Consider the following 21,118-nt stretch of genomic DNA (forward strand, 5'->3'; position numbering starts at 1 on the left):
TCTTTCCTGAACTAATCAATTGTGTCATTGGAAGCTCCAAGAAAATGTCTTACTTTTAGGGCTCAGGTGCATGCATGGTATGTATAACATGTGTGACTATAATAGTATGATGAATGTCTCTTGAAACTTTTCAAAGAGATACAATTATGAATATAAACCAAATATTAAAGATGTGTGATATATACAGACGAATACTCGGAACAAAAATAACGAATAGACATTGGAATTCCACCCATTTGATGAGAATGCTACCTGGGACACAGGTGAGTAGGCTGGCACCGCTTGAATGTTTTGCGATTTACACTTGACCTTAACCTTAGGCCAACCTCCCGTCTTCCTACCTCGGCCTGATCCAATTCAACTCATCTCTAACATGTATAGTTCACTGTACTATGTCGCTCGTTAGTTAGAGAGAACCTGAGAATGTATTGATGTCTTTCGAAAAGAAAAGATGTTGTCAAATGTTTCTCAAACAATTTGTCCGCGTCGCCTGTGCACAACTCATCTCCATCGATGGAGTGCCAAGAGAGGATAGATGTTCACGTGATACAACGTAAATCAACATCATCTGAAAGATGGCACGTGGGTGGGGTGGTAGGTATGCTATTCGCAGGAGAAAAAACAGGCGGAATTTGACAATTTAAATCTTCATTAAAATCCTCTAGTTTAATTGAATAATAAATCATTTACAAATAATTTATATAAATTCAAAGAGATCAAAAGAGATTTTAGCTCCTTATTGTTTAGATAACATTTCGAAATTCTATTTTATATAATATTGAAGAAAAGTAATTGAATTATAAAAGATATTGTAGAAGTGATCGAATCCCGCCTGTTTTTTCTCCTGCGAATAGGTATGGTATGCTCGAGGTATGAACACCCAATATGAATGATTGAAGTGCCATCTATCATCTGGAAATAACAATGCCAATTCCATGGCTTATTTCTGGTGTAAATTTTCACAATTCAGGTACTTCGCTTCGTATTGAAGAATTAGTAAAAGTCAAGTGATTTGTTTAGCTTAACTTTAATTGTTCAAGCTCGTGATCTGAATTATCATCCTTCGCTACCTATCTATGAAGTAGAATCAGTGCAAATTGGTGACGATATTTCGGCGATCTATGAGGCTGGAAAACAAGAATATCCAGTGTCACGAATATTCGACGAACAAGAAAATCTATAGTATCATCTTCGGTATGTGGAAGATATTGAGTATTTTCTTGGTTGCGTCCACGCTTTATATTTTGCTGCTATGTTAATATTTAAGATGATATAGTAATAGGTTCAGCTCTCTTTTGAACGACTCTATAATGGCGCCTGGGTCTTCCTGTTTTCATTGCAAACCGCGACGATAAATCGATAGGCGATCGGGGGATCTATTGAAATATACAATGTGAACACATTCTTTTATTGTAAGGTCCCTAACAAGATCCACAGGTGATGGATGATATCTATGCTAATATCCCACAGCAAAATGGGCTGACCAGAAATATTCGCTGATACTTTTGAGAGAACCGAGATACTCACATAGTCACCTATTAAAGGGAGATGTAAAGCTTTGTTATTTTGTTAGATGTAGTGATGAAACAAGGAGCTTTTCGAAGGAGACTTTATGTTCTATGGTCTAGGACTTGCTAAGATAACAAACCTCCTTCGTTCCTATGTAACCGAGTTGCTATTTAACAAATCTTTGTGACGTAGGGGACTGTCTCTGTTCTAGAAAAGGCAGCCAATTTTCAGTAGCTATCATTTAATCGCATCACTAGATACGCCTTGTATTGTGCGCATGGGTATGCTTCACCAGATTTGCCAACAGCACACCGATACGGAATTTCAATTGTGAATACGTGACCTGTCCAACATATGCAATTTCTCCAGACTAATGGTATGGCTCATCCCTACTGTCATATTACCAAGGCAAAACATTGCCATCGTACTGGTTGATCCCCTCATTCTTTTCCCAGCCTGCTACTCGAATGTTTAAAAGCTTGCCATTCGACTCCTTTCCATTTGATTCGATAAGTTCAACAACAGCCTTTGCGCCAGTTTCTACATCGAGATCTGCGGAGGCGCCTCCTAGATCAGTTCGAAGCCACTAATCTCCCAAGTTAGCCTATCTCTGATTTTGAGTCCGCATTCATCGGAGTGGATTTCGAGCATTGTGAAATGCAGCAATGAACTTACGCCAGGATTGACTGCAAGGAAAGTAAACCCTTCTTCGGCATAAGACTGCGCATACTGAACTGTAAGCATGTTCAAGGCGGCCTTCGAAACCTTGTAGGCTGGAATTGCCATGGAACTGTAAACAGGGGACCGCTCGATTGAACCACCACTGCTGCTCCTGAGTTCCATTGTCAGAATCTTCTTTCAAGCGTAGAATACGTTGGCTACTAACATGTTGATGACTTTCTTCTGAGCGCCTCGCTTTAAGAGAGGAAGAAATGTGCTGGTGACGATATGAGCGCTTGTGACATTCGAATTGAGTACGGAATCAAGATCATCCCTGAGAAATCAAGGAGTTAGTATCTCAAAACATATGTTCTGAAAGAAGTGAAACAATCTGTATGAGACTTACATGGCATGTATTCCAGTCGTCATCCAATTTATTACTCCAGCATTATTGATTAAAACATCGATGCCTTTACCGTCCAAGAGGGCAGCAGCCTGCCTCTCCGCTTCTTGTACACTCGATCTACTGGTGGCATCGAGCTTCATGTACTTGACGGTGCTTGGAGATGACTTTATCAATTCTTCAAGGGCGGGAGTGGGATCGCCTCGAGCAGTTGCAAAGACCAAATGACCAGCCTTCGAGAACTCGGCAGCAAGAGTCAAGCCTAGCCCTCGAGAGCATCCTGTTATGAGAATCGTTGCCACCATTTTTTGGAACTCGTTGTCGAGCAGTGAAGTTCCGTGCTGCGTTTACTTTGCAGTGGAGAATGTCTCGATCTGTTAACTACGTCATTGGCTTTTTTGCCAGTGACGCGATGTGACGCTGACTACGATGCCTCTTGAACCGCCTAAGTTAGATGATGCTGTGCGACATCTTAATCTAGGCGCGCCCCAAGATTACGGAACGGTCATTTCACCCCGCGTGAATCAGGCGTGCGATATTAGAGTACCCAGGTTTGCGCTGGTGTAGATAGGAGTTTGATGAGAGATGCCGTTGTGCTATTTTCTGAAATTGTTGGCAAGTGGATTAGATTTCAGTGTTTTGAATCAAGAAAATATCCCGTTGAGATACCTTGAAAACAGTCATCCACCAAAACGCGAATTCTACACCGATAAGTTGTTGTCAATTTCTGCGGGTGTATGAATTAAGTTAGAAACTAGGTTAGCTGGTACAAGAATGGGAAGCATGTATAAGTCTTTAGAACGAGTTGTGACAATGGCAAGTTTCTAATCCAAATTTGATAGATACATCGACAATAGGGTCGATCTACATTCGTCGCCGACGGGATTTGAATTGCCAATTGCTCTTCACACGATCCCAAGATATCAGAAGTCTGTCAGAGCTGGTCGCCAGGTTTGATTGCAATAGTAGTAGTACAAGAGAAGCAAGGATGTAATATTAGACTTTGGAGTTGCACAATGGGTGTCGATTTTATGATTTGGTAACAATCATGGTGGTAGATTGCAGTACGAGTAGAAAACCGTAAGGTCTTATTGAGGAGAGTATACAATGTCGAGAGATGAAATCCGACAGGAGGGGGGAGACCAATCCCCCTTGAAACACCTCCATATTGCAAGCATGTTGAGGGATGGATTTGGAGACATAATTGCACTTCAACCAAAAAGAGGGCATTTAATGAACTTCAAGTACCTGGGCAACTCCTTGGTTTAGCACTCCCAGAAGACAAATAAGTTAATACTGAATTCATGTTCCACTGAGAACCCTGGCGTATCTCATAAGTAGTTCGGCTTGAAAAACAAAATAAGATTTCGTGAATACGTCCTGCTTTAGAATAGATTTCGACAACGGAAGCCCATATACAGAGATAACATCGCATGCCAATCACAGCGTTCATTACAATAACCAATGAACAACTTGGCTGCTCAATTTGAGCTGGCCAGTATTATCAAGTATGTCCACTTCACAGTATACGCCCGATTTTCAGATACTATGAACATGCGCAACTTCATCTCACGCTCCAGGTTTCAATCCGAGGGGTATGATATTCATGTTATCGTTTTGATACATTTTTTGATACAATTGTCAACGCCGTTTTCCCATAAACCCTAAGAATATTTAGTAAAAGAACCCGCAGAAGTAGAAAAGCGCCCATACCATTTCACACCAATTATTTATGTCATTCCATCCGAAATGTCCTTCCACTTCCGCAGGTATGCTTCTCCACTGAAAGCACCTTTGGGATCATTTTCGAATCTTCCTCTCGGCGGCAATATCTTTTTTGTGACAAATGGTGTAAGCTAAATCGCAGTCAGCGCCCCGTGAAGCCTTCCAGATTGATCTCTACGAATTCGTACTTTACACTCCTTAAGATTTGGCGGCACAACGTATGTCCTGACTTTATCCCACTCGATTATGTACCCTCCATGTTGTGTATGTCGACCGGTTGAACCACTTCCAGTACCCTTGTAGAACCCTTTATTTGCTTTCTTCGTACTCAGAGCATGTCGGGCTACCCGTTTCATTAGGCATTGTGTGGGCTGCATGATTGCGATTGATGTTTAGGAGTTTACTTTGGATTTTGCAGACTCAAGATGCTTCTCCAAAATTGTCTTAGACGCTAAGGTTCGTCCGGCGGCCGCATTATCCGATCTTGTACTACCTGATTAGGTCACCGCCTTTCTACATTAGCAGAAAAAAAGTTTCCCGATAAAATTGATAAAAGATAATCAACGCTTCTAGCAAAATATTGCGACAATAATTTTTAAAGCGCAATCATGCCTGGAAGACAATCGCATGGCAGATCGCTGTTGAAGCAGCCCAAAGTTCGAACAAAATCGAAGAATAAGACTATCGATGCATTTTCTGCCGCACAGCAACAAATTGGTGAACGCCATCGAGTAAGACAAAGTCGATTAGGTCACGCTGAAGGCGGTAATAGACCTGGGAAGCGAGATAGAGATGAAGACGACGAAGATGAGGGAGAAGACGAAGAGTTCAGTGCAAAAAAACAAAAAAAGGGACCAGCAAAAGGTCGATTCGATGAGCTAGATATCGACGAGGGAAGCGATAGTGAAGGGAACACATGGAAAATGGGTGTGGTGGACAGCGATGACGATAGCGATATTGACAGTGACGAAGCTTTTGGAGAGAGTGACGAGGAAAGATTCGAAGGATATGCGTTTTCGGGGAGTTCGAGTAATAATAAGAGCTCCAAGAAGCGCATGCCGCAAAATAAAGAATTAAATCTAGATGAGGATGATGATGGGGAGGACTCCGGATCAGAATTGGAGGAAGGTGATTTAGGAGAGGGTGCTGTTGATCTCGCAGATATGTTAGACGCTTCGTCAGACGATGAGGATGAAGCCAAGGTCGAAGGCTCAGACCAATCCGGCTTTGACGACGAAGATGGAGAAAGCGACGAAGAGTCTTCCGCATCATCTGCCGATGACGAAGATGAAGATGATTCTATGGATCCGTCGAAACACGCGGCACTACAAGATTTAATTGCGAATCTTCCACTCAATGAAAAAGCCCTCGCCAAACGACGAAATGATGGCGTGAGCGAATATGCTACCCCCGGAAACTTTGGTCTCCCATCGACAAAAGAATTCATCACAGACCTTGGCCCAAGCAAGATCAACGATCGTTCAATTAAAAGGGCTCTCAAGTCTGAAAAGGGCGATGACAAAAAAAAGGCTGCTAGCACGTTAGAAGTGCCTCTCGCAAGGCGTCAACAAGACCGACTCGATCGCAGTGTAGCGTACGACAAGAGTAAAGAAACTTTGGATAGATGGACAGACACGGTAAAACATAATCGACGAGCAGACCACTTGATTTTCCCCTTGGCGGATCCAGATGCGGATTCTGCACGCGCAAACACTCGACTTCAATCTACAGCACAATCCAAGCCATTCAATGAACTTGAGGCCACGATCCAGAGTATTCTTGAGGAGAGTGGACTCGCCACTGCGGGTGGAAGAGATGGCGAGGATAAAATCCGAGAGTTTGAGGAATTGGAAATGAACAAACTATCCATGGAGGAAGTGAAAGCTCGTAGAGATCAGTTACGAATGGCTCGAGAGCTCCTTTACCGAGAAGAGCTTAAGGCGAAGAGGGTTAAGAAAATCAAGAGCAAGTCTTATCGTAAAGTCCATCGAAAGCAACGTGAAAGAGAAGAGGCGAAAAACAAAGCAGCTCTTGAAGAGGGCGGTTTTGTTCCTTCTGAAGATGAGCTTGAGGCTCAGGACAGAAGACGTGCGACTGAGAGAATGGGAGCAAAGCACCGAAACAGTAAGTGGGCCAAAGCCACAAAAGCTACAGGTCGAGCGGCATGGGATGAAGATGCTAGGGACGGTATCACTGAAATGGCTCGAAGAGAGGAGGAATTGCGAAAGAGAGTGGAAGGAAGAGCAGTGAGAAAAGAGTTTGAAGACGACTCGGATGAATCCATGGACGATTCTGATGATAATATGAGCGATGACGACGAAGGAACGGAGCAGAAACGACTTCTTAGGCGCCTGGAAAGGGCAGGAAAAGACGATATCATTGACGACTCCGCTCCAGGAGCAAAGTTGGCAAATATGAAGTTTATGCGGAATGCCGAAGAATCTCGCAAGAAGGCAAATGATGCTATGGTCGAGGAAATGAGAAAGGAGCTCGCAGGGGAAGAAAGCTCTAGTGAAGAGGAAGAAGATGGCGATATTGGGCGTAGAACATTTGGGCCTGGCTCTAAAGTTAAAGATGCTCCGACAAAACCACAAAACTTGAATGAATTCGAAGAACCTGCAGACTCGGAGGATGAGGACAACATGGATGTAGAATTCACAGGGGTTGACAATAATCCTAAAGCAGCTGCTAGTGCACCAAAGGCAAAGAAGACGAACGGCTCGAGCGGAGGTCTTGGAAAGTCATCTGTCGCCGAACCAGAGGTGGCTACTGAAGGTGGAGCTTGGTCAAAAGTACCTCTGAAATCGGGTATGGTCAGCAAAAAGGAGGCAAACAAACGCAGACATAAGAGCAACAGTGCTATGGATGTCGAAGAGCTTGATTTGTCACAAGCTGCTGTAATGGCCAAGCAACCCAAATCCAAGAAGGCGAAGTCAAAGACAGCCCAGATTCTTGAGGCTTCTGATGAAGATAGTGAGGATGATGGCGCTATTCATCTTCCATTCGCAATCAAAGACCAGGAGCTTATCAAGCGTGCCTTCGCTGGAGCTGATGTCGTCGGTGATTTTGAAGCGGAGAAAAAGCAGACCATCGAGGATGAGGATGAGAAAGTCATCGATAACACCATCCCCGGTTGGGGAAGTTGGGTAGGAGACGGCGTGAGCAAAAGAGAAAAGGCAAAGAATAAGGGAAGATTCCTTACCAAGTCTGAGGGTATCAAGGAGCAGAACAGGAAAGATGCAAAGCTTGACCGCGTTATCATCAACGAAAAACGTGTCAAGAAGGTACGTAGAATACAGCTGTTCCTGTTTTTTCAGTTACTAACGAAAACTTTAGAATGGTAAATACTATGCATCACAATTACCTCATCCTTTCGAAAACCGCCAACAATACGAGCGCTCATTACGACTGCCAGTTGGTCCGGAATGGGCTACCAAGGAGACCTTCCAGGACTCGACCAAGCCGAGAATTATGGTCAAACAAGGCATCATTGCTCCTATGTCCAAGCCTTTGTTGTAGATTAATATATGTAGATTTCGAAATCATCGCAATTCTCGTTAAAACGCGTAGTCATTGGCTATACTTTCGTGCACTATCATAAATCGTACATTGCAATAGTTTGTTGACCATTTACCTCGCTACCTCATAAATCATTGTAAACCCGTTTTCCAGCCTGACTCGATTTATGGATCTCGCAAATTTCGAAATTAAATCCAAACAATAATACTCAGTAACCAAAAGAACCCTGACAAGAGTGACCCCTAATTACCCCTGCACTACCTTGACACAATTTTATACCAAGAGACCCTTAACAATCTAATTCAGCCTTAGAATCAGGTCCCGTTAATTATTGCCAATAGTTGAAAGGATTGTGAGAATCATTCAACGTCACAGATGCAGGGTTTGAAGTTTAGTGTTGATTAGCGTCGACTATCCGTCTGATTTCTAGGCTACGATGCCCCATGAAGGATTTCAATGAGCGTAGTGTATCTACCTATCTTTGAGCTCTAGTTAAGCGGTGAAGAAAGGGGCTGGCATATTCGTAAGCGCTCCCATTGGAATTGAAGTAGTTGAGACAAACGCGAAATCTGCAACAATCACGACTTTTGTACTCGAAGTTATTGTAATTGTACGGGAGCGTTCATTGTGATTACTATCGTGTTGAGACTGCGAATTCAGGAGAGATATAGCTCTTAATGACTACCTAATGCTAGGTAGCTAGTGTGTATGTTGGACAGTGAATGCTTTTCACTGAAATCATCACTGAGGTTCAGGTAGCATAAATACATAGCACGCAGCAAATTCATAACAGCAGCTAATGTTAAATAATTGAAACGTTTCGTTATGGTATCTTTTTCATCTATCTAATAATCCGGGTTATGACGACTGCAATGATATTACAACAACGCCCAGTATCCCCTCATTCTCTTTATCAAGGCCCTTTTATTAGGCCTTGAAGACAGGTCTACTTCTCTTGGCATGATCTTTTGATCTGCTCCAGGTGTTCGAGGAACTTGTGATATCCAAGTTTCCATCGTCAATGAGCTGCCATAAGCAGGTCTGATCATAGGATGCGGAGCTCCACACACTCTAATAATGGTGGCAAGACCACAGATGTCTCAAGATCAGAGGCAGAGGTCCACTTCTGTCCATCCGTGACCTCTGTCATTCTCTTGACCCGATGACATAATTTGCTGTTTGGGATATACATATGCAAGTCTCATCCCTCCAAGTCTGTTGCGCGCTTGGCTTCTTCCTTTTTCTTCAACTTTTCGGCTCTTTCCGACCTCCATCTTCCTCCGTGATACCACTCCAACATCAACAATGGAGTGCACGCGAAAGTTATTCCAGCGAATATCAAAAATGTCACCCCAGAACCTAATGCATCAATAATCAGCTGCACTACAGCCACACCAGCTGCTCCCAACAAGCATCTACTGAGGTTGTTTACAGCGGTAGCGCTTGCCGATTTACCGGGGTAAAGGTCGATGATCAAGGCGCTGTTGGAAGAGAAGACCGCAGTAGCCGTGTATGCAATAAAGAATTGCAGAACCAGTGGAAGAGCAATAATTTCGAGGTTCAGTGAGTAGCCGTAAAGGGCCGTGGTAATAACGAAAACTATGACAATCCACCAAATGTTCCTCATTCTTGCGACTTCGATAGGAAAATCCAGCAGTTCATTGGCCTTGATTTGAATATCGGCCGGAATGTTGTGTTGTTTGCGGTAACGAGACTCGACGACTTTGTAGTTGTAGTCCATGAGATAGCCCGTGAGGTAGGAACCGCTGATGCAACCGGCGCCATTTGGCAAGAAGATCAATCCGAGTTCCAGATTGTTGAGATCGAAGTGCTCCGAAAATAGGGCGGTGGTACTGGATGTTACCATGGACCAGACGGTATAGATGATAGCACCGAAAAACAGTGTAACGAAGACATCCTTTTCGAGTAAAAACTTGAGAGGAGCGATGACTGAGGAAACGGTAACATTCTTCTTTGTGGGAAGTTCTTGGGAGGGGTGTTCCGTGGATGGTTGTACATAGTACAAGGGTCGATGGATACCCTTAAGGATGATAGAACCGTTCCCAGCCAAACTTCGAAGCGTTTCTGGAAGAAGTACGACGATTAAGAGAAGAGCTAGCGCACCCAAGCCAAAAAGAAACCAGAAAATCGCGCGGAATCCCAGATACTGAGTGATGATTCCTCCAAAGACTGGGCCCACGGATTGCCCTAACATTCTGATACCACCAAATATACCAATGAGACCTACACATATATTATTAGCTCCGAGCGATCAAGAACAGAAGTCAGAAATAAAATTAATTTACCTCCGCGTTCTTTGGGAGTTGTGATGTCCCCAATGACTCCAGCACCTGTTCAGATCATCAGTCAAGTTCATCATCAACTTATAAGAGTTACCCACCGACAGCTATCGTTGCAGCACTACCGGCAGCTTGTATTGCGCGGAAGACCATGAGGGTCGCGAAGTTATCACTAAAAGCCAGACCGATATTTGAAGCGAGATATACGATAAATGTACCTAGAAAACATTAGACATATCCGTGTTTCGATCATCTACGAGCATACCCATGAACGTAATTCTCCTTCCTAATGTGAGATTGTGTTAGTGTGATATCAAAAAGAGGTTTCCGTTAAGATTCATAAAGTGGGGGGCGCTACGAAGAGTACTATTTATAACGTGAGGAAGTACTAACCTTTTGTGTCACTGATTGGCCCCCAGAATGACGGAGCAAGTCCTTGAACAATCATATAAACCGTTACAGTTAGACTAACAAGTGAAAGAGAAACATTAAAATCCTAGACACTGTTAGACTAAGATAGTACAAAATTATGGTACAGACTGTGTACATACCGTGGAAATCTCCTTTAAGGCTGGAAAATAGATGTTGCTTGATAGTGGAGAGAACAGGCCTGCAAGAGATACTATATACACAAGCTGTCTTTTCTTTGCCATAGAAAAGATGTGATAGGGCGGCTCTTCTAACTCTTGCTTCGCGACATATACACTATTGGCGGAAGATGTGACGGCGCTACTATCTAGACGTTCTTTGTCGTCGAAAAATTCAGTAGATCTTTCTATGTCTCCTTCGAAGGAATCTCGAGTTCTCGGGTGATTGGGCTCTATGATAAAAATGCCATTGGGTCGGCTCTCGAGAGACGCATTTATGGCTTCATCTCCTCGCTGGCTTGAAGTATTCAAGTCTTCATGTTGAGAGCTCAAAGTTTGTGGCTGCTCTAGAACTCCGCGTGATTGATTGAAAGTCGATGAAGGTTTGTCATCGATAACAGGGCCGGGGTTGACTGAATCCATATTCTAGATCTAGGCTGTGATTGGAGAAGCAAAGATACAGCTCGTCAAAAGGCTAATGTTTAGAAGAGATGGGTTGAAGGAACACAATGAGTAGAGCAAACCTAGGTAGAAGGGTCTTTCTCCATGTTTAATACTCATCTCCAGGAGAGCTGTGGATCACCTGGGGGATTGAAGGTGATTGCGCACAGTCATCTATCACATCAAGCATGCAAAGGTATATCCTCGCAATCCACTTGACGGCACAGCCCTGAGGATTATGAAGCATTGGTGGAGACAGGTGAGAAGGAAAAAAGATGAGAATGAATCGAAACCTTGTGCTAACCGTTGATCCATCTCCTGTTACGGTGCAGTTGAGATTTTGTTTGGAAGTTAGCATGAAACAATGAAGTATCTGATAATCTAAAAGATAAGATACATGTTTAATGCAGTGTGCCCAGAGTTCGGGGAGTAGTTCGCCATCCACACTAAAAGGGGTTCGAGAAGTCCACACAGGACGAAAACAGCAATCCTGATTAGGCAAGTATGGACATATAACAGCGGACTGAGCCGCTTGGCAGAGAAACACGGCCCTGCGCACAAGGTAGAATGCCAAATTGTTGAATCAGACTCGCAGGTGGAGAACATATAACAGTTCTCAATTCCTTGCCTCGAGAACTCTCAAAACGTGATTGGCAACAAGGAAACGGAAGACAAACTGGCAAAGTTAAAGTATTTCTTCTTCCTCCATCATGGCCAATGCGTCAAAGGACGGGAAAATCCAAGCTTGGTAATCTGTGCCTCGAGCACATCATGTTGTACCGAACAGCGAAAGACACAGCAAAAAAACAACTGAAGTAAGTATATTGTAAAAATGTACCTTTTGGTAGGTACGGAGAATAAAATATACTCTAGCAGTAAAATTTCTTTCTGGAAGAGTATATGTCGTAGCTGTCGTATAGGAGGGGATCGACAAGAGGGAAAAAGGTTATTGATCCACATCATCTCCAACCTCCGAATAGCCTCAAGACATGTTGGGCGTTAGTTCAAAGAATTGCCAAGAAGAAGCATGGGCCCGGAAACAGATCCGGTAATGGACCGACGGAGCTAAAATAGACTACCGGTAGATCGTGCATTGCTCGATAACACATCAAGCCAAGCTCCCGCCCAGAGTTGCCCATAGAGATGAGATGAATGTTGATTGTTGCACATACAAAGCTGGTGCAGATAATTTATTCCGGCATTTAAAATAAAGTGGCTCTTAACTGGGCGTTTGAGTCGCGGAATCTAACCAGAAGTGGCTAGTGCGTGTCTGAGACACATCCATACTTCACTTCATGTGAAGATTGGGATCTTTGAAGATTTTCATTACGGTTGAAAAATACCTTATCACGCACCAACGTCATCATTATGGTCGTATTCATTTGAATATTGCATATATGTATGTAGCCAAGCTCTCTAGTGAGAGAATATACATCTTCGTCGGCCCCAAACGTCGACTGCTGACATTTATCTCACAATATCATCATGCAGTCTTCGGAAGCCAAGAAACTCAAGTTGATGAATTAACGAAGTTGCGCCGATACCTCTTTTTTCAGTTTTTCATGACAAAGAATGATTCTTTGATCTGAAAATCTTCATCCTCAAGGTACTTGGGAGTAGATTCTATGGATCATATATACTACTGTTGCAAATGAGAACGGGTGATCGACCCTTCCCGAGGGTCTCCATTTTGAATCTTCGCACAGAGGAATATCTCAGCCTGAACTTCGAAGTTTATTCCCAGATGAGATGGATACAAATGTTTGAGGCTGAGGTGGATCTGGAGTGGATTCCCTATCATCAATGTGAAGAGCGACAGCACTGGTCTATTTTCAGGGTTCTAGCAGTCTGAGAACCCTTTTTGTTTCCGAATTTCAAAAATTCATTCAAATCAATTCAATCATTCATATCTTTTCAAAATTGTCCACTCCCTTCAAACTTTGAACGTCCAGATTTAGGTCACCATTCCGGAGTGGTTGAAGACCTGTCTATTTCCCCTTCCAATCACCCCTTCATGCTTGAATAGCATGCATTCGAGACAGGGATTTATACTTCAAGGACCAATTTCATTATCTCTTTATCTTTATCATTGGCAGTTATCACTTGTTCACGCTCCCGCATGTAAGTATGGGATTGGTGGCGAAGTACTGCATATTTGAAGCCTTTGGATCGACGGGTTCTTTGAAGTAAGAATTCCGGGATGATCATTGAATTTCGCACAGTACTTCGAACCAGATCAAAGAGGAAAGTTGAGTTAGCTGCTGTGAAGATCCATCTAGTAAAGGACGCGCAATGCTTGCGATGTGATCAAAAAACTTCTCTCATGAGCATATGCGCCCAAAATCTTGTGGATGTTGTTATCTGAATATGACAACAAATCATTCTCCGTGTTCGGGTCTCATTTCATTTCTACGTTATATTTCTACTGTTTTGTAGAAAGTATACTTTGATGCGTTGGTTGAAGTGGGTGGATGTTGTGAGTGAGATGTAAGATCCTACAAAAATAATACAAAAAAAGTGCTGGGTAGCTAGAATCCGCATTCACAATATGCAACTACTGTCTCGAATAGCCAACACAGTACTTTTCAAATACTCACTGGCGACGCACAAGCCAAACACCGAATTCCTCGCAGCAACAAAGATCCTTTCGTCTACAAAGGGATTGAACTCTCTTCTACAAAGCGGCCTCGCGAAGTCCAACTCATTAACAGTTTTTGATGATTGAAGAACGAGCTACATTTGTTAAACATATCTACCTACATTAAATTTCTGGCAGAGTGGCATTCTAAGCGGTATCAAAGTGGTACTGTACTGTTACTCACTGTTATTCCCCATTTAAGGTTGTATGAATTTAACTCTAATTTATGGAAAAAGGTGCCAAGTGATAGCACTACTAGCTTATTCGGTTGTACGCAAGACCCGAATCGGCTGGTGGGGAGGAGGAAGGAAGCCCTCTACTTTCAAGTATTCCACTCCTACCTGGTGCATAGCGGTCTTCCGCTCGAGGAGTTTTTAAATAGATTTTGGGCGGCAGCCAAGGTTTTGGACAGGGCAGAGAGTGCCCAGTCCTTTCATGGCCAATTATCATACATATCATTATCTCTAAAAATCGGACCCATAATGTCAAGCCGGCGAAATTGAGGGGCCGCAATGTGATCGTTGTCTTGCGGAAAATCTAGGGATCAAACTATTGTCGCCATCCATATCAAATGAAAGCCCTTGAATGCACATGGATAGAACAAGTTTACACTTAAAAACATCGATCGGCATTTTGTGCAATGTGAAATATCAAAACCAAGACTACCTTATGTGATCTAGAATGACGAGATGCATGAGCGGGTACAATATTATCTAGGCATCGATCCTGCTTGTGATTTGCATGTGAAAGCCATCTGGATGTCGAGGATCTTGAGGCGCAAACCCGTTTTTTTTCTATCTGAACCGACACCCCAAGCCGTCTCAATCAAGGCTATCTAATAGGTATGTTACTTGTTTCTATTCTGAAAAGTGGATTATCGATATCAGGAACGGTAATAATACGACTAGGGTAAAACAAATTTCCTCGGGTCTATAAGATTCTTCAGATGTGATGAAAAATATAGACCCGATGTAGGATTGTTCAAATCTTAGGAAAAACATAGACCCGATATCTATCTCTAGTCGCATTGTTAAAGAAAATATTGGCACGTAAAGCAGGTCATAAACATAGACCTCAGAATGTACAGCCTACGGAGGTATATGGAATAAGTTATGTTACACCGCCTTCGCCAGCCGGGATCAGTTTGTATGGCAAGAATGATTCTATTGATGGCAAAACAAAAGCGGTGTAACAAAACTTATTCCATGTACCTCCGTAGTTTCGGAACTCACGATGTTGAATGGATTCTGATAATCGATATGGAGAGATGTAGAGTACTATAGATTGCGGGTCGTTCAATGTAGGTAATATGCTAATGGGAGGGGGCGAGAAATCCCTGAAAGCCGTGAATTAGTATGACTTAGCAGAAGTACATAGAATACACAACACCACCATACTCGTAAGGTTACTCGTGCTGCCAGAAAGTATGTAACACTCCACCTAAATATGGGCCACCAATCATCTTGTATTTTACCACCTTATGGGACGTGCCTGTGAGTGGAGTGTGGCATACTTTCTGGCCGCACGAGTAGCTGGAGGTTCTGATTTCTTCCAGGAAGCAGAGGGATACCGAGATCAATTACATAAACCCTTTTCAGATGAGTACTAGAAGGGTGAATATCTAAGGACGATACTTTCCGGGCATCGCAAGTGGACATGCGGACTCACAGAAAGCTCCAACATTGCACATAGCCACACGGCTACAACTGTCATTCATACACCGCAAGAAATGATGAAAAGATTCGATGCATGCCAAGTAATGAGACAAACGAATTCAGTACAAACAGCAGTTCAGAATACAGTATTACGATTTTTGAGAGTGGGAACCAGTTATGTACATACACCGTTGAACTCAAATTGACATAATGCCGTAGCAAAAATTCAGTGTGATGAGGGAAAACACAAGGGGGTAGAGGCGAGAAATTTTGATCATCGCAGTCTTCAGGCAACATACAGAAGTCATTCTGTTAAACAGGCAATTTGTCCAACATCACAAACGCAGTTGGAATCGAGGGACATAGTCTTGTAGTCAGCAAATAATTCGATTCATAGGATCATCTCTGGACCAGGCCATCCAAAGCCTTTTATAGGCACGAGTATCATAAATTTTTGTGGCTTGTTTGAATTCGTTTGGGGTATGTACAATGGTTGAACTAAAGTCTCTAGATGAATCTCTTCTCGAGCTGTTGAGTTGACGTTAGTATAAGTAAAACTTTCGTGAAGAAGACTCTATGAGGCCCAATGAAAAAACTTACTCTCCATGGGTTATTCAATTCGAATCCCAGAGGAGCACTTGGGTTGTCGGTTTGCCCTCGAAGGAATCCAGTCAACCTTCTATCACGGTCCATCACTACACTGTAGTCAGTATTATACATAATGGCGTAGAATCCCGAGGATAGACGTTACTTTGCTGCATGAACGATTAGTTTCCTTCATAGATGTAAGGTTAAAACGTAAGGATACTCACTCTGTCCCAGGCATCTACAGAATGTCTGGCTCTCTTTCCACCATTTTGCAAAGCTCTAACTCCAGACATTCCAGCACCAGTAATACCGAACATCTGCGCCGTACTCAGTATTGTAACCTTTGTAGTGGAAGGGTTGTGGAAATGGTAGAGGGACGAACGGCAAGCATGATTCCATATGGAAGAAGAGCTTCGAAAGGAACACCCATCGTGGCAATTTCGTAATTATCTACTGATATTTAATTAGCATTGTAACATTCATATAGCCTCGCAAATCATATAGCACGTACCTTGTATTTGTTGTTGGCTTCAAAATTGGAGTGATAAGGCTTTTTGAGAGCCTCGGAATTGATTGACGACGTTGGTTTGCGCCAAACTGAAGTGAAATGATGACTAAGACATAACAGGCCGCCCGAACAACGACTTTGGGGTATTCATAACCCTTGAGAACGCAATAACAACACCACACATGATTATCAATTCAAATCGAGCTTGATCTACGCGTCGGAAGGTCATATGCATACATCTTTGAGGCTCTCATAATTGTCTTTCGATAGAATTGGTTTAAAACATCGCGTTCACTTCTTCGAACTGCAGTACGAAATACCTAAATTACAACAATTCATCCAACAATTGACTGGGCAAGTTGCGCATGAGTTACGTTAATTTGGTTGGTATAGTATGTCCTTTGGCATCTAATAAATTGAATCGGCGACAAAAATCGAATACTATTCCATCTTCTACTTAGTTATCCGGCGGGGCGCAGAAGCAACGATTGCAAAGGCTACCCAACCGCCTAGGCCACATTCTCCTATATTCTCGACATCGATAAATATTCCTCCTCGTGTCAATATATCTACGTCGCGCATGAGAACCAATTCATAAAGAATGGCGGGAGCGGCAGCAGCAGTGGTGCTCATGGATGGGGAGCCTTCCCGTAGCTTAGCTACTTCTGAAGATGATGCCGATTTCGAAGAGGATGACGACATGGTTCCCGACATAATCAATGAGGATGCAAATGCATATGCTGCTAACATCCAATTACAAAATGGGCTGATTGGAAATCACAGCGATCTGGAGGATGATGGAGAGAGACCGGAAGGAGAAGAGGGTATGTCAACAGATGAAGATGCAGACGGAGAGCAGGACGATGAGATGCTTGACGAGCCAGAAAATATGGGTCATACTGAGGAAGAAGAGGTAGATGAGAACCTAGAGCTGGGTGAAGCAGATGAGGATGACGACGATGCGGAGGGAGTTGGTGCTGTCAAAATTCAGCCTGGTTTAGAGGATGACGACGATGAAGACGCAGAGAGTGGCTCCGATAGCGACAGCTCCGTGGAAATTGAAGAAGACGATGACGAATCTAAGGACTCTAGTGAAGTTGAGGAAGAAACACGATGGCAATCTAATGGGGAAGAAGGGGAAGAGGAAGAGGAGGAACACGTAAATCCGAATCGCTGCATGTATGTTTCCCTTCTTTTCCTCCTCATACAGTCTTCAATATACTCATACCTTCTTAGATTCTGCGAGCAAGATGAGGATGATGATCCGAGTGAAGAGTTCGAGCTTTATTTGGCATGTGAGATGTGTGGAGACAATGGTAAGTTGACCCAGTATTTATAATCGGTAAGGCTGACAAAGCTGTAGCGCATCGGCAATGCGCCCGAAATTCGAATGCACTTAAGTCTGACGAAGGTATGTACTATTCCGCGATACAGAGTTGGATAATGCAGCTAAAATAAAATTCCAGAGGCGGAAAAATGGTATTGTCCGGGATGTCACGAAAACAGTCTCGTGCCTGGAAGTCCAAGTGCAGATATCGATATGCTTGAAGGCCCAGAGGAAGAAGATGTGGAGGAAGGCGACGAAGAGGTAGATGGTGAAGATGCGTCAATCAAAGAGAGTGAAAGGAGAATTTCAAGGGATAGAGTTCCAGGGGATTTACTACCGCCAAAACGTGGAACAATCAAATCAGATTCACACTCCGTCTTCGAACAACTTATACCACCAGAAGATCCCATGGATGGCTCACGTTTGTTGCGCAAGAGGAAAACTTCATCCGTGGAGGCTGATGAGGGACTGGTTTTGAGAAAAAGGACCCGTGATCGAGATGCACTTTCCGATAATTCTAAACCATCATTTGACGAGCCACATGATGAAGCCAAAGTCGACAACGATAGCAGCTTATCATTGTCTAACGGCAAAAGGAATAAGAAGAGGGTGGACACACCTACAAGCCCACGTGTTTCAAGATCTTTACGTCAAAAGACTTCTTCATCCTCAGGCCCGCCAGTCAATATTGTCGAGAAAACGCCTGGTACTCTCAAAATCTCCTTTCGCGTTGATCCTATGGAGTTAAGGCATATCCTCTCATTACCCCCTAAACCAAAAAAGAAACGCGGCGGTCGTGGCGTCTCAAAGGCTCGATCCGCAGCGATTTCTACCGCCCTCGTTCCCTCGAGTTACTCACAACCTTTTTACCCCTCCATTCACGAGAAAGAATTGGAAGAGCTGAAATCCAAACCTTACGGTGGTATTCTTTCCGAAGCTGATGCTGATACATCTTTGACACTACCTAGAGCCGAGCATAGGCGTCAATTTGAAGATGCTCGTCAAAAGGCTGAAGAGGATTGGAAAGCAAGGGCAGCGGCAGCCGCAGAAGCTGCTGCTAAGGCAGGATTGAGAAAGGCACGCAAGGTCTCAGGTCCAGCCAGCCAAATTGAATATATTGATTTTGGGGCATTTCAGATCGATATTTGGTATGCCGCTCCATATCCAGAAGAATATAGCCGGAACAAAGCACTTTTCATATGTGAGTTCTGTTTGAAGTACATGGAGTCCGACATTGTTGCTTGGAGGCATAAGACGAAATGTCCATGGAAGCACCCTCCTGGCGACGAAATTTACCGAGATGGGAAGATCATGATTTTTGAAGTGGATGGCCGCAAGAACCCACTGTACTGCCAAAATCTTTGTCTCCTCGCAAAACTCTTTCTCGGGTCGAAAACTCTTTACTATGATGTCGAGCCTTTCCTTTTCTATGTCATGACGGAATATGACGAATTGGGCTGTCATTTCGTTGGCTACTTTTCGAAGGAGAAGCGACCTAGCAGCCTCAACAATGTCTCATGTATCCTCGTACTGCCTATTCATCAACGGAAGGGATATGGTCATTTGCTCATCGACTTTTCGTATCTTCTCACTCGTGTCGAGAAGAAGACTGGCTCTCCTGAGAAACCACTTTCGGACATGGGTCTAGTCTCTTACCGTAACTACTGGCGACTCGTTCTATGTTATTACTTACAAAGATTTCAGCCCTCTGAACGTATTCCAAGTATCAAGGCCATTTCTGACGAAATGGGTTTAACGCCAGACGATGTTATTTCGGGTCTTGATGCCATGGGCACCCTCGTCCGCGATCCCACAACTGGCACTTATGCTATGAAGTTGAAGCCGGATTACTACAAAGACGTCATTCGCCATCATGAAGCAAAAGGATACGCTAAACTCAATCCTAAGGCGTTGGTTTGGACGCCTTTCGTCATGGGTAGAGGTAATGCTTCTGCTTATGATCATGCTCCGCCACTTAACACTGTTGCACCACGCGAGGAGGACGAAGACGAAGTGCCCAGTGTCGAAGGCATATCCAATGAAAGTGTCCAAGGCACATCCTTGAACGGTCTTACGAATGGTGATACAGAAGAAATGACAGCATCATTAGGCAAAATGAACACCGGGGCTAGTGACATCATTAGAGTTGCAGGCTCAGAAGGCAGTGTTGGAAAGTCAGCGATGACGCAAAAGCTCAATGGTATAACCAAAAAGTCATACTATGATCTTGCCTCCTCGATCCCTGCTATACGATTTGTAGTATTTCCTCCCTTGCCTGGTGCTCGAACTCGAACTATCTCACGCCCAACCTTAGCGCGACCACCTTCACGTCCAAGACTATCAACCTCTTCATCTGCTCGACCCAAATCTCGAAGGGCGGTGGGGGTGCCTATCCGACGTGCATCCACTACATCTGCATCTGCATCAAAGGCGCGGACTGCAGCGCGTAGAAAGAGCGGAGGTACAGGGCGTGGGCCTGGTAGATGGCCAAAAGGAACTAAGAAGAGCGATTTTGGGAATGCGGAGAGTGGTCCTGGTTTGCCGCCTAGATTACTGAAACAGCGCAGTAAGCTGGGAAACGAGGTATTGCTTGGCGACGAAGAGGAAGAGAATGAAGAGACAAGAAGTGACCTCGATGAGTCGGCGATCTACGATACTCCCGCACCGAGATCGAGACGAGAAAGAGATTCGTCACGCAAGGGTGTCGGACTAGGCAAGCCTATTCTTCTGGGTAAAGGCAAAGGGGCGGGAATAGGGAAAGTCAAAAGCCCTCTTGTTGATGCGGAAGGCGATCAAGAAATGGTTGATGTACCAGTTGACGGAAGTGTAGTTGATCGTAACGCGGATGTAGATCAGGATGCTAATATAGACCCAAATCTTGAAGCGAACACGATTCTGGGCGCAGGAGAGGATGTGGATGCAGAGGGTGAAGATGAATAGAAAGCGGTCTGTATGCTATCTTCATGGGGTGTGAATTTGTGCGTTACGATATTTGGAATGGTGAGCAAGGATACCTAGGCTACGAATGGCGTTTGGACGGGGTATTCATGAGCTTTGGCATTTCGGCATTGGCAAAATATCCTATTGCTTCAGGCACGTATTGGCGTCAACATGAGAGATGGGGCTTTTGGCAAAATTCCTTAAACTGTAATCATTTATGTACTACTATTATGGTTGCTTTCGATATCTTAGAAAGATATCACACAACGAACTCATCCTCGTGTAATATTATTTCCCATGTAATAACTGCGTAATGGC

General features: G+C 43.7%; 6 protein-coding genes across 6 annotated transcripts; 2 read left to right on the top strand and 4 right to left on the bottom strand.

The window, feature by feature from the left end:
- Positions 1-1,909: 1,909 nt before the first annotated feature.
- Positions 1,910-2,877, bottom strand: EAE98_009160 (uncharacterized protein; the record flags this gene model as incomplete). Its single annotated transcript, XM_038956781.1, has 4 exons — positions 1,910-2,095; positions 2,185-2,341; positions 2,396-2,503; positions 2,576-2,877. 4 exons carry the CDS (start codon positions 2,875-2,877, stop codon positions 1,910-1,912), a joined length of 753 nt encoding a protein of 250 aa, XP_038806847.1.
- A 753-nt stretch (positions 2,878-3,630) lies between these two features.
- Positions 3,631-4,703, bottom strand: EAE98_009161 (uncharacterized protein). Its single transcript, XM_038956782.1, has 3 exons — positions 4,486-4,703; positions 4,286-4,428; positions 3,631-4,236 (listed from the first exon to the last, which is right to left on the bottom strand). The coding sequence occupies exons 1-2, from the start codon at positions 4,672-4,674 to the stop codon at positions 4,303-4,305; spliced, it is 315 nt and encodes a 104-aa protein (XP_038806848.1). The 5' UTR covers positions 4,675-4,703; the 3' UTR covers positions 3,631-4,236; positions 4,286-4,302.
- Positions 4,704-4,881: 178 nt separating this feature from the next.
- On the top strand, positions 4,882-7,946 carry EAE98_009162 (uncharacterized protein). The gene is made up of 2 exons (XM_038956783.1): positions 4,882-7,581; positions 7,634-7,946. The coding sequence occupies exons 1-2, from the start codon at positions 4,906-4,908 to the stop codon at positions 7,814-7,816; spliced, it is 2,859 nt and encodes a 952-aa protein (XP_038806849.1). The 5' UTR covers positions 4,882-4,905; the 3' UTR covers positions 7,817-7,946.
- A 1,071-nt stretch (positions 7,947-9,017) lies between these two features.
- Positions 9,018-11,126, bottom strand: EAE98_009163 (uncharacterized protein; the record flags this gene model as incomplete). The annotated part of the gene is made up of 6 exons (XM_038956784.1): positions 9,018-10,060; positions 10,123-10,167; positions 10,218-10,334; positions 10,382-10,402; positions 10,510-10,612; positions 10,668-11,126. 6 exons carry the CDS (start codon positions 11,124-11,126, stop codon positions 9,018-9,020), a joined length of 1,788 nt encoding a protein of 595 aa, XP_038806850.1.
- A 4,258-nt stretch (positions 11,127-15,384) lies between these two features.
- EAE98_009164 (uncharacterized protein) lies at positions 15,385-16,900 on the bottom strand (the record flags this gene model as incomplete). The annotated part of the gene is made up of 6 exons (XM_038956785.1): positions 15,385-15,965; positions 16,038-16,132; positions 16,246-16,342; positions 16,408-16,478; positions 16,533-16,669; positions 16,863-16,900. The coding sequence occupies 6 exons, from the start codon at positions 16,898-16,900 to the stop codon at positions 15,945-15,947; spliced, it is 459 nt and encodes a 152-aa protein (XP_038806851.1). The 3' UTR covers positions 15,385-15,944.
- A 234-nt stretch (positions 16,901-17,134) lies between these two features.
- Positions 17,135-20,800, top strand: EAE98_009165 (uncharacterized protein; the record flags this gene model as incomplete). Its single annotated transcript, XM_038956786.1, has 4 exons — positions 17,135-17,712; positions 17,770-17,849; positions 17,897-17,944; positions 18,000-20,800. The coding sequence occupies 4 exons, from the start codon at positions 17,135-17,137 to the stop codon at positions 20,798-20,800; spliced, it is 3,507 nt and encodes a 1,168-aa protein (XP_038806852.1).
- Positions 20,801-21,118: the final 318 nt, after the last annotated feature.

Source organism: Botrytis deweyae, assembly GCF_014898535.1.
Source record: "Botrytis deweyae strain B1 chromosome Unknown BDEW_026, whole genome shotgun sequence".
NCBI lineage: Eukaryota > Fungi > Ascomycota > Leotiomycetes > Helotiales > Sclerotiniaceae > Botrytis > Botrytis deweyae.